Below are 11,321 nucleotides of genomic sequence, written 5' to 3' on the forward strand. Positions count from 1 at the left end.
CCCCCCCCGGCGGCCCCTCCAGTGTCACACTCATTCTCATATGAGGTACATAACTGTCTTACGTGAAATCCTACTACAGGCATTGCACTGTCATAGTACAACTCCCGTGTGTTTTTAGTGTAAAATCCAATAGTTCTGTAGCTGTGTTGTAAGACTACTTTGCCTTTTTTTCAGATTTGAAATCTGCAAGTTATTGCAGAATTCTCTCTCTGGGACTGTCTGTTGCTTTCTCCCTCAATCTGTTCTTCCTTTGGCATCATCCATCGCGGTCTTGTTTTTCATGATGGACAAAAACTGTGCCTGGCAATGGGAAATTTGTTAATTTGGCAGCTCTTTATAATGCAAGTAATTTTGAGTCTGTAGGCATATGGTAGTCAGCTAAGGCTGTTCTATTTTGAATAATTTGCTCCTCAGCTAAGCTGAGATTTGTAGGTGTTAGATATTAATTCATGTATAGCTGATTTTGTCTTTATTTTTGGTTTTTAGGTGTGTCAGTGATAATTTAATAGAAAAAAATATTAGAAAAATCTAGAGAAAGCACAACTGAAAAATGCATTTGACATGTTTTAAACTTCTTGCAAAGAAATCCTACAGGAATGTAGCTTACAGCTGAAGTAGTTCATTATGTTCAGCTAGTCGGATCGCTTTCTGTTTTTTCTTGGTAGAGAAGTGTTATGTCCAAGAACACTTAAGCATATGCTTTTGGAAGTAAGAGTCACATCTACTTCCTAATAAAAACTTGCCTATCCCATCTGGTTTCTGTGTAAGCATTCTGCACTCCATTTTATGTTTTCCATAATGAAGACATGAAGAGGAGGAATAACTTCGTGCTCTAGCAAGCGAAACACATGGAGGTGTGGAAGGGCGTGTTGTGAAGTGTAGAATAAGCAGCAGAGGAAACTAGCTGAGAAAGTAGAAAAAGGGTAGAAATGAGGAAATGTCTCTTATTTCAAGCCTCTTCACCAAAAAAAAAAAAAAAAAAGAACAAGCTAAACTATGTAACTGATGGTTTCCATGGTTTTTGATCATTCTTTGCAGATTTCTTGAAAAGACCGCTGGAGAATTATGTGAAAAAATTAAAAGTACCTGTTCATGTGATTCGAATGGAACAGCGTTCTGGATTGATTAGAGCCAGATTAAAGGGGGCTGCTGCTTCAAAAGGCCAGGTCATCACCTTCTTAGATGCTCATTGTGAATGTACAGTAGGCTGGCTTGAACCTCTGCTGGCAAGGATCAAAGCTGACAGGTAACCATCCGCGTGTTGGTCCGTGTTGGTGTTTGCGCTCAGTTAGAAATGTTCCAAGTGTTACAGTATAGCCTCCAAGCAAATACCTACTTTCTGAAGGGCTGGATGAATTCTCATTGGTGTAAGGATAAAAGGTTAGTTCAGTACCACTTTTAGTAAAACTTGGTTTAAAGTGAAGCTCGTATTGGGATGCGTGGGATAATGTGTTAAATAGCAGGAGAGCTGAGCATGAATAGAGTTGAGAGCGCAGTGGAATTTGAGGTCTTCTGTCTGCAGCCTGGCCTCATTCCTTCATGAATTTGGGAAGATGTTCTTGAGGAAGAAATGGAGCCCTGATCTCATGTAACACCAACACTGCGAGCAAGAAACTGTCAGGTTTACTCTTTTCAGGTTCTCATTGTGATTTCTTTATTGCGTAATGTATTTGTATGGTGGAACTCTGTGCTGTGACTTGTTCTTATGGGGTGTACTTTCTAAAGTTAGAATAGTTACTGGAATCCTACTGATTCATAGTGCAGTAACGGGGCTTTATATTTCTATCATTAGTCAAGATTCACAACACACATCTGTGATGGCGTGATGGAAATTGTATTTAGGGGGAAATAAAAACAAAACCAAGAAGTGAGAGAATGGTTGGCTTCATAAAACATTCATATATCTGAGCAGTAACTCTGTAGTTGCACGCTAGTCTTTTAGTAAACAGCATATTAAATAGACTAGATATTAAATATGGTTTACAGATCTCTGTTTTGTTCTTACGGTTATAGCTAAAGAAATGTAACGATACAAAATATAGCATAAGGTGATGAAACGGCTACAAATAATAAAGAATCTTTGTTCACAGCTGTGCTAAGACATAATACTAACCTTTAACTTGTAATTAATAGACCTTCCGTGAGGCTACAATACATAAATTGTTACAATTATTGCTCTACTAAGTAAACCCTTTAAAAAGATTCAGGGGCTGCAGCTAAATTGACAGAGCTTTCCGAGAGAGGAAGCATGCTTTTGAGGATGGTTACTTAAATGTCTTTAAGATGATTAGAATTAGTTTCTGTGAGTATATGTCTTAATAATGTCAGGACAGTCGACAAGGAGGCTTCTTTCTGTCAACTGTGATGAAGTAGTTTTACTTTGTTAACAGTGACTATCCTAAGGGCGTATAAGAATACTTCCCCAGAGCTAATGACCAAGTTTTAATTTCAAAACATGCACGTTACTTTGACCACTTAACTAGAGACGAAAAACTCCTGTTTTCTTTATAGTTACTGTGGAGCACTGAGAAAGCTGTGATCAAATTTTCTCTCTGTGGAAGAATGAATATTTGTTACTGGTAATAATGCAAATACTATTTAAAAAAAGAGCTAGTAATGACAAAATTGTATCGGAAAAGCACATTCTCCTTCAGATGAATTAGCTCTAATTGGCAAGACAGAATTTTAATATGTTTCATGGAAATAATCTATTGAGTACTGTTCTTAAGAAACAGCATTATGAAAACTTAAAGAATGTGTGTTTAAAAACAAAGATTTTTTTAAAAAAAGACCAAATTCACCGCCTTTTTGACACTTTAATTAATAGGCTTGGTTCTTTCTTTTTCCTAGGAGAACAGTTGTGTGTCCCATCATTGACGTAATTAGTGATGACACCTTCGAATATATGGCAGGTTCTGACATGACCTATGGTGGGTTCAACTGGAAGTTGAATTTTCGTTGGTATCCTGTTCCTCAGAGAGAGATGGATCGACGGAAAGGAGATCGAACCCTTCCTGTTAGGTAATGAGAAATTACTAAATTGGTTAAAATGTTCACCTGATGTTTACTCATGTCCTTTCAAGGTCAAACATGTAAGTACATGCTTAATGAATTGTGTTTGCAGCATCATTTTTGTCTGGCTGAAGGAACAACATGAAAGTTTTTACATGGATTGGTTATTAGTAACTTTTAGTAGGAATGAGGCAAGCAATCAGCTTGTCACTTGAGTTATTTTTAACTTTTAAGTCAATTACTAGCTTTTAACTAGTATTTATACTGAAGCTTATTTGTATCTTTTTGTATTGAACCTTATTTTTATCTTTTCCTAACAAAGTAAACAGTATTTTGAAAAGATGCATTGACTTTCGGCATATATGTGTGTATATTTGTGTGTGCATACATATATAGATTAACATCTTCAAAGTGCATGGATGGAAGGTGAATTTATGCTTGCATGTGATGTTGATTTTATGACAGAGGTAACGAGAAACAGATAACTCGTGTAATGTGTACTTTTCAGCAGTTGCAAACTTAAAATTTCTGGCCTTACTGTTCTGAAAACTGGGCAGTGTTTACTTTACCATAAAGTTGAGGGTATGGTCTTCACTCTTTTTTTGTTTGGTTTTCATTTAAGAAATCCAGAGGTCTTCTCAGGATATGGCTAATTGTATTTCCTGACACATGCCCCCCACCCTCCCCAAGCTTCCTTTTTAAGGCAAAAAAGCCACAGGCATTTTCAGTTAGATTGTGACCCAGTTTATATTTTATGTGTCTTAAGGAAAAAGCCCAAAGTGTTTCATGAAAATGACTAGTGATAGAAAATCATTCATGCTAAAAGTGTAAATAGTTTGTATAATTGAACTACAGAGTTACATTGTCAGCCTAAAATATCATTTGCCTGTTGTGTATTTGTTGACTAAAAGAAAGAAATCTGGGAGATGTTGCTAAATTTAGGAGAAACTAGCACAGTTTTATTTTTTTCCTACCAATATGGAATTTGTAAAGAAAATCTGGATGTAACCCTGACTGTGCAGTTCCCTTTATGAAGCAATAGCTGTGAAAGCAAGCAAACCACTTCATGGCCTCCCATAAGTTTTCCAAGAACAGTTGCCAGAAGTATAAACTCCTGTAAGAAACTGGTATCTTTTTTTGAGTTACCAGCATTGGAGGCAGAAGTCTTTCTCAAGAATGGCAGCAGCTTTCTAGGGGCTGTTTCTCTATCTGGACTCCAATTTGAAGTGAGAAAATCAGGAGAACAGTCACTAACTGGTTCCATCTCTGGAAAATTTTGAGCTTGCAAGTACATCAATGGTAACTGAATTTGGATGGAAGCCTACTGAGAAGGAACATGTTAGGAACTTGGGAAATGAAAAGCCATTTTGTCAGTGTAAGTGTGAAATGTGTTTAAGTATATGTTGTCACAGTGATTGATGCTTATTTTTTTTGTCCTATATATTTTTTCCCCCTCAGGACACCTACAATGGCAGGAGGTCTTTTTTCAATAGACAGAGATTACTTCCAGGAAATTGGAACATATGATGCTGGAATGGATATTTGGGGTGGAGAAAACTTAGAAATTTCTTTCAGGGTAGGTAAAATTCTTCTCTTTTTAGTGTGCAGTTACTCAGGATAGTGCATCTTGAGTTCTGTAAAATACGGTTCTGCTGCCTTGCGTCGGTGTTCTCTCCTGTTAGCACTTTGCTTCCCATCAAGTTCCTCCCATGGAGATACTCAAAGACTCTGTGTCAGTGAAAAGTGCATGGTGAATAGTTGCCAGAGCCTTTTGATTAGAAGATTGGAGTGGTCATTCTGAAGACTTGGATGCATGTGTGGTAAAAGCAGTTTAGTTAGAAAAGCTGATTGGGGAGCTTAACTTAAGGTTGATGTTGTCAGCATATGCTTTAATGTGTCAGTGAAATGGGAGCACCTCTGTTACAAACTCTTGCTCTTTTCTAACCTAATGATTGCACGTGTTCATTTGGGTGTGGACCATAACCAACACAGTTCTCGCTTTCATTCTTACCAAATAGCACTATTTCCTTTTGTTTTACTTATCAGCTCAGAGTATATAGGTGGATACTCCTGAAGTAGTTCAGCTTTCTAAATCTGCCATTTCTAGAGGTCCAAAATAAAAGTATTTGCAGAACCTTATTTGGGAAGTGAATGTGTTTGGGGGTGTTTGGGGTGGTGGGTTGGTTGTTGTTGTTGTTTTTGGTGATGTTTTGGGGTTTTTTTGGTAACATGGACATTCTATTTTATGACGACTTTTTGAACAGATAACCACCTGTTACTTCCCTGTGATTCATGTGAACCTTTTCCTTCCTTTGCTGTCAGCTCACCCAGTTCTCTAAAGTAGTCTCTTGTTGCTGCATTATTGCTGTGAGGCCTGATGTACTCTCTTATGCTACCTGACTCAGGCATCTTTATCTGTTGAGCAGGCAACAGGCATGCATCTCTCTTTCATGTGTGTATTTGTTCTAGACCCCAACTAATGTTGTTTCTCCAGTTTGAACAGAAGTGAGTGATTAACATTTTTAAACTTTTTTTTAACGACTTGAAGCTATGCAATAATTGTTCTGTCGCTTTCAGATTTGGCAGTGTGGTGGCACTTTGGAAATTGTAACTTGTTCACATGTTGGGCACGTGTTCAGAAAAGCAACACCATACACTTTTCCAGGAGGTACAGGGCAAATAATCAACAAAAATAACAGGCGACTTGCAGAAGTCTGGATGGATGAATTCAAAAACTTTTTTTACATCATTTCTCCAGGTGAGCAGGTCTTTGGTTATGAGAAATACTTACTAAGAATTAAAATGCTATTACTACTGGGAAAGAACATGAGTATTTAAATAAAAATGTTACTGATTTGAAGTTTGTAAGACAAAGCTCATGTAGGATGTGCAAAAAGGAAGGTCTTTAATTGAAAAATAATTTTGTTTGCTAGAGGTGTGCCCCTGAAGTCTTTTTTCTTTTTTTTTTTTGTTTAACATGTCCATGATTTATGAATGAGCTTCCTGTGCAATAGAATTAAAGCTGAGTGGAACGTCAAAGAGCTCAGCCATAGTGCTGGAAAGTAGCCATCCAAATACATCTCGTAATGAGCTGGAGTCTGGCCTCTGGCTTCTGTGTTGTGAGCGTTCCAGGTTGAACAGGTCAGAAGTGCTTTAAGTGAAACCCTGTAACAGGAGTGGCAAAAGTTAACATCTCCTGGCTTGATAGAGTTTGGACTTTGCTATCCAGAGTGCAGGGGCAAGTTGCCAATATACTTGATTGTAATGAAACTTACTGTGTTTCTTTTAAAGTGCATGGTAACAAAACAAGAGGATGCAAAGTATGAGAGCAAATTTCCTATGGACTCAAACTTTCTGGAAAAAGGAAAGTTCAGGAAGAGAAAGGAAGCCTGGGAAATACTGAATTATTACTTTCCACTACAGAACTTTTTTGTTGCGGCATAAAAAGAGAGACAAGCTTTTGGGTAGCAATAGACATCCTCTCTAAATATTTGCGACATTAGAGACATTCGGCTTTGTATTTAAAGCAGTAGGTCTGTATGCCATGTCTGCGTTTCCAAAGATACATCTTTAAAACTAGTATTTTCTTTATGACTTGCTTATTAAACCTGCATTGGTATTGAAATTTAAAAGCTGTAATACAGTGTAGTATGAGACTGAACAGTGTCAAATTTTAAATTACAGGTTTTAAGAATACTTGTGAGAACAAGTGAGTGTGTGGATTCATGGTGGTTTTTGTCTTAAGAGAATGCATTATTCAGATAAGGCCATGTCAGATTTTCTAATTCAAAAATAATCTTGCTATACTCAAAGCTTTTGAGGTGAAATCAGAAGCTAACAACTTATGGTTACTGCCCTGTGTTGTTATTCACAAAGCATTATGAGTTCAAACATGACATGTATAGATCTATCATTCTGAAGAGTTGTATATAAATAGGTGCAATCATTTTGGGTTAAGAATGCTTTTATGCATCCATGTCGAGCTAGACTTTAAAATGTACTAAGTAGCTGGAACACCCACCTATAAAAATAACCTAAGTCTTGAAAAAACCCCAAAACCAACACACCATGATAAAGTGCTCTTATTTCACATGTAATCTCTATAGTCCTTCCATTTCATGTGGTAACTGTAAGCCACAAAAGGAGTTACACTGAATTTTGTAGGATTGTTGTTTTGGGAGGACTTGGAGAGCTTTGCAGTATTGTGGTGCTATGCATGCATTTTCCTGTTGGAGAAAAGGCATGAAAGAATTTCATTTAAAATAGAACACAGTAAAAATTTTGAAAGGGTGAAAGTAACTTAAGCAATTATCTGTAACTATACTGTATGTTTTCTTTCCTTTCAGAAGATAATGTTTACGTAGTTTGTATGCTAATAGCCAGAATGATGGGAGGGTAGGGATGTGTTCTTGCTGAGCTGGTCTCAGAGCCTCTGCACCTGCCGACTGGCACACGATCTCATTTGCATACCTGTACCTGTATCAATAGGGCACTAAACTTTGGTACTAGAATTTCCAAGCGTTTCAAGAACAGGATCATACAGGACCTGAATAAGTTGGGTTATTCTGAAATTGCTGTGTTGCCTGGAGCTGTGAAGAGAGCGGTTAGTACTGTGGTTTGTTCTTGGCTGTGATAGGCCTACTGTTTAGAGAATGAACGCATAAATGTACTTAGTGCTGCTCAGGCCTTTCATCCCCCCCAAATCGGTGTAAGTTGTGAGAGCCAGTAGGCGTTAACTAGAAAGGGTTACTGTTTTGGGACGTTTGCAAATAACTTACTGTTGTTGTTCTGGTATCTCCAATCTTGTCTGAGAGGTACAGACCCTGATTTTTACCTGGCGACAGCAAATAACATCAGTGTAAATTTCAATATGTCTTTCTGCCCTGTAGCTGTCTTAGGAATGTGGTGGATCTCTGCTATGTTGGCTCATTTAGCCATACTCTGCTTCTCCAGGTGTCCTTCTGATGTAAAAATGTAAATGTTTAGTTCTTGCAGAATGATGGTGTGGTGACCTTCTGGCAGAATACGGTACACAGGCTGTGAAACTCTTTGCTCGTACAATGTGTACTTTCAGTATTACTCGTGACAGTGTCACGAGTTCTTGCAAGGAGCGAGGTGAGAATTTTTTAAGCTGATGCTGGTTTGCAAGCCTGGGTGCAGATGAGCAAGGAAAACGCGCAATCCTCTGCGCGCCCAGGTTGTTTTTTCTCATTAGTGGACATGGATGAGAAAATTGGATTTTGAAGGAGGTAATATACTGACAGGCATCATTGAGCATCGCTAACAAGAAATTTGTTTCCTCCTTTATATCCTTTCTCTTCTGCTCCCCTAAGATAGTGAATCACGGAGGGATTGGTCCAGGAAAGCAAACCTAAGGTTCTCAGGTAGCTTTCCCACATCATGTAATCTGTGTTGTCTGGGAAAAAAAATAGGCTTACTGCTTGAATGATAGGAACTCAAGAGGCTTTTTACTATTGATGTAATGTAGTTAACTGGAAAGCTGCCCTCTTGAAAAGTAAGCCTGTAATCCTTTTTCCTTTAATAAGTACAGCCCAGTAGAAATTGTTAGTTGTCTGTTTTAAGCTTTCATGCATTCTAGAAGCCATCTCTCTACTTAGAGGTGGTTAGATACAGTCAGGAAAGCATTGCAGCAGGTGCTGCTTAGCCAAGATCAAGCCTATCTCCTTGCACACAACAGCTATTCTCCATGGCAGTAATGGTGCAAGCTGTAGTTGTTTCCCAGGAGTCGACAGTTTCCTCAGTCGTGTGTTACAGTGGTCACTGTTTCCCAGCCCATTTCCTGTTGGGTTTTCAGGTGCAGGTGAATAGTCCAATTCTTGTCTCTGATCAGCCCGTTCTGCAGATTCTACCACTTCGTTGTGATTCCTAGTGTTGGCCTTTCACTTTCTCCAATCTAAAATACTAGGACTGCATTGTTAAGGTGAGATGGCGATGTCAGTCTAATGGGGTGCGGGGGGGAGAGTGCTTCGCCTTTTGTGGCAGGTGATGGGGCTTTACCTCCCCTTGCTTGTTGGTTGTTCATCTATGTCAACTCATTCGACTTGCTGAAGTTGTCAGGAGTATTTGCCCTGTGGGCTGGCTCTCTGCTGGTTAAGTCTGTGCCAGTGTCAGCAGCAGGAATTGGAAACTGAGCAGTGGAAGGCTGCTCCTTTCCGCAGACGCAGCTGCAAAGCATTAGGCTGGCTTACCACAGCTAGCTCCCCCACACCTTCTCCTGACTACTAATTAATGATAAATTGACAGTTGTGGAATTTGTTGGTATCCTTAATTTAAAGGTGAAGCACAGATACTTTCAGACCCTGTGGTTTCCCTGTGCTGGTTGTGAGCTCTTACTTGGGCACCCCTGCTCCTTGTCCTGTGTCCATCCTTGTCAGTCAGCAGCCTCTTGTATCCCAGCTGCTGACCGGAAGGTGTCCCGAAAAGCAGACCAGGATTTACCCAAGTTCATTGGAGCTAAGGTGTGTGGAAATCAATGTTACTCTTCACCAAAACTTTGCCCCAGAAGCTATCTTCCGCTGCACTGGGGCTAAGCGGCCAGGCAGAAAGCCTGAAAACACAGCATTGCAGAATTACCTGAGCAACAGCCCTCTAGACGGAGACATGGATGCCTTATCCTGAAAACGGGATCAGGAGGGCTGGTTTCTAGTTGCTGCGTGCACTTGTCTCTAGCCAAGCGTGGCAAGTCAGGGCCTAGTATGTATGTACAGACTGGAAATGGATAATGTTTTTATTTGTTTGATAAGGAGGACAGAAGGGGCAGAGGCCACATCTTGCAATGCAGCTAAGCCCATGTTCTAAATATGTATTACCAATTCCATGTGTCTTTTTCTGAATTAGTATTCCCTGTTAGCATTAATTGGTAATGCAAGTAATGTAGCTATTAAAACTGGTTTTATATGATTGTCATTTATTGAGTTCCATAATATTAAATGAAAAGTTCTATGATTTTTAACAGAAGACTAGTTTTAGATAAAAGTTTTCATATGTTGCTTTTGATAATGATTGTGCAATTTACAATAATGGTGAAAACAACGTGCTTGGTTTTTTTTTTTTAACCAGTTTAGCATAAATATATTGCCACACATTGAACTTGGCAAACAAATCTCCAGCTGTTTTGAATTTTTGAGAATGGCAGAACTATTGCATCACAGCTGATAGGAAGCTTACATATAAAGTGGCAAAGAAAATTAAACTGAAGTATCCTGCTGATAGATGTTATCATATGTAGTTTTTGTAAAGGTATAAGGAAAGGCCAAGTTATATTACTCATCAGAGTTGTCTGGGACTGCATACCAAACTTCGAGAAAGCAACAGTACAAGCAAGTGCTGAGATGAATCTTACATTTGTACAAAAGAACTGGTGATGGTGTGTTTGATGTGGGTTTTTTGCCTTATCTGTATTTGTTTTTGAGTACATCTTCAAGCATATGTGTGGGGGGAAAGAAAGCATGTGATTGTCCCACAGCAAACAGCAAGCTGTGTGACAAATGGAACCATCAGGGAGGTCCAGGCTTTTAATGTAATTAGGCTTTGGAGGTCAGGGAGGGAGGATATATATTTTCTGGTCAAGTACAGACAACGATAGTTAAGTACTTACTAAGTACTGTTTCTGATTTTTTTTTTTTTTGATGAATCAAACCCAAATATTTGAAAGAACAACTGGTGAGTATAATTGTTTTCATGATGCACATGCCTGTAGAGTCTGGCATAATTGCCTTCTGGGAGAAAGACCTAACATAATTCTTGTTTTGTGGTTTGGGTTTGGTTGGGGTTTTGGGTGGTGTTTTGTTTTTTTTTTTTTTGGTTGAGCCTTTAAAAACAAGTACAAAAACACTGTAAGGTATATGTCATTACTGCGTGTATATAGATTTTGTCAGTCTGTGGATGAAATAATGATTTAGACATGTAGCTAATTTTTATATGTTCTATATTTTGCATTTTTCCTAATTTTCTTCCAGTTTTCCCCAAAATGAATTGTTACCCATGAGTAACTGCCACTGCACTGTAGACTACAAATGTATAGGGACACTCAAGCTAGTTTTGAGCAGTGTAGATCAGGTACAAGAAACCTGGGAAACAGTAATTCTGCCTTGTTAGAGGACACCCGTAAGGCAATGATACCAGTTTTGCTACTCAGTCCCTCTGCTAACCTGATGCTAACTGTAGTCTGGGTGCCAGTATGTGGTTTGGTGCAGACCTAACTTCAGGGCGGACTTTTAAAAAATCTTTCAGACTGAAAATGGTTAAATGGAATATAATACACCCCTTTCATTTCATTGTAACAGAGG

General features: G+C 38.7%; 1 protein-coding gene across 1 annotated transcript in view; it reads left to right on the top strand.

Moving 5' to 3' along the window:
• The window catches only part of GALNT1 (polypeptide N-acetylgalactosaminyltransferase 1), a gene marked incomplete at its 3' end in the record, with an annotated part of 60,493 nt that extends 51,002 nt beyond the window's left edge, over positions 1-9,491 (top strand). The window contains exons 7-13 of the mRNA XM_010152352.1: positions 1,039-1,246; positions 2,851-3,021; positions 4,471-4,588; positions 5,590-5,770; positions 6,027-6,153; positions 7,501-7,615; positions 9,309-9,491. Coding sequence (XP_010150654.1) covers positions 1,039-1,246; positions 2,851-3,021; positions 4,471-4,588; positions 5,590-5,770; positions 6,027-6,153; positions 7,501-7,615; positions 9,309-9,491 — 1,103 coding nt within the window. The remainder of the gene's footprint in view (positions 1-1,038; positions 1,247-2,850; positions 3,022-4,470; positions 4,589-5,589; positions 5,771-6,026; positions 6,154-7,500; positions 7,616-9,308) is intronic.
• Positions 9,492-11,321: the final 1,830 nt, after the last annotated feature.

The sequence above is a fragment of the Eurypyga helias genome, unplaced genomic scaffold, assembly GCF_000690775.1.
Source record: "Eurypyga helias isolate BGI_N326 unplaced genomic scaffold, ASM69077v1 scaffold11060, whole genome shotgun sequence".
NCBI lineage: Eukaryota > Metazoa > Chordata > Aves > Eurypygiformes > Eurypygidae > Eurypyga > Eurypyga helias.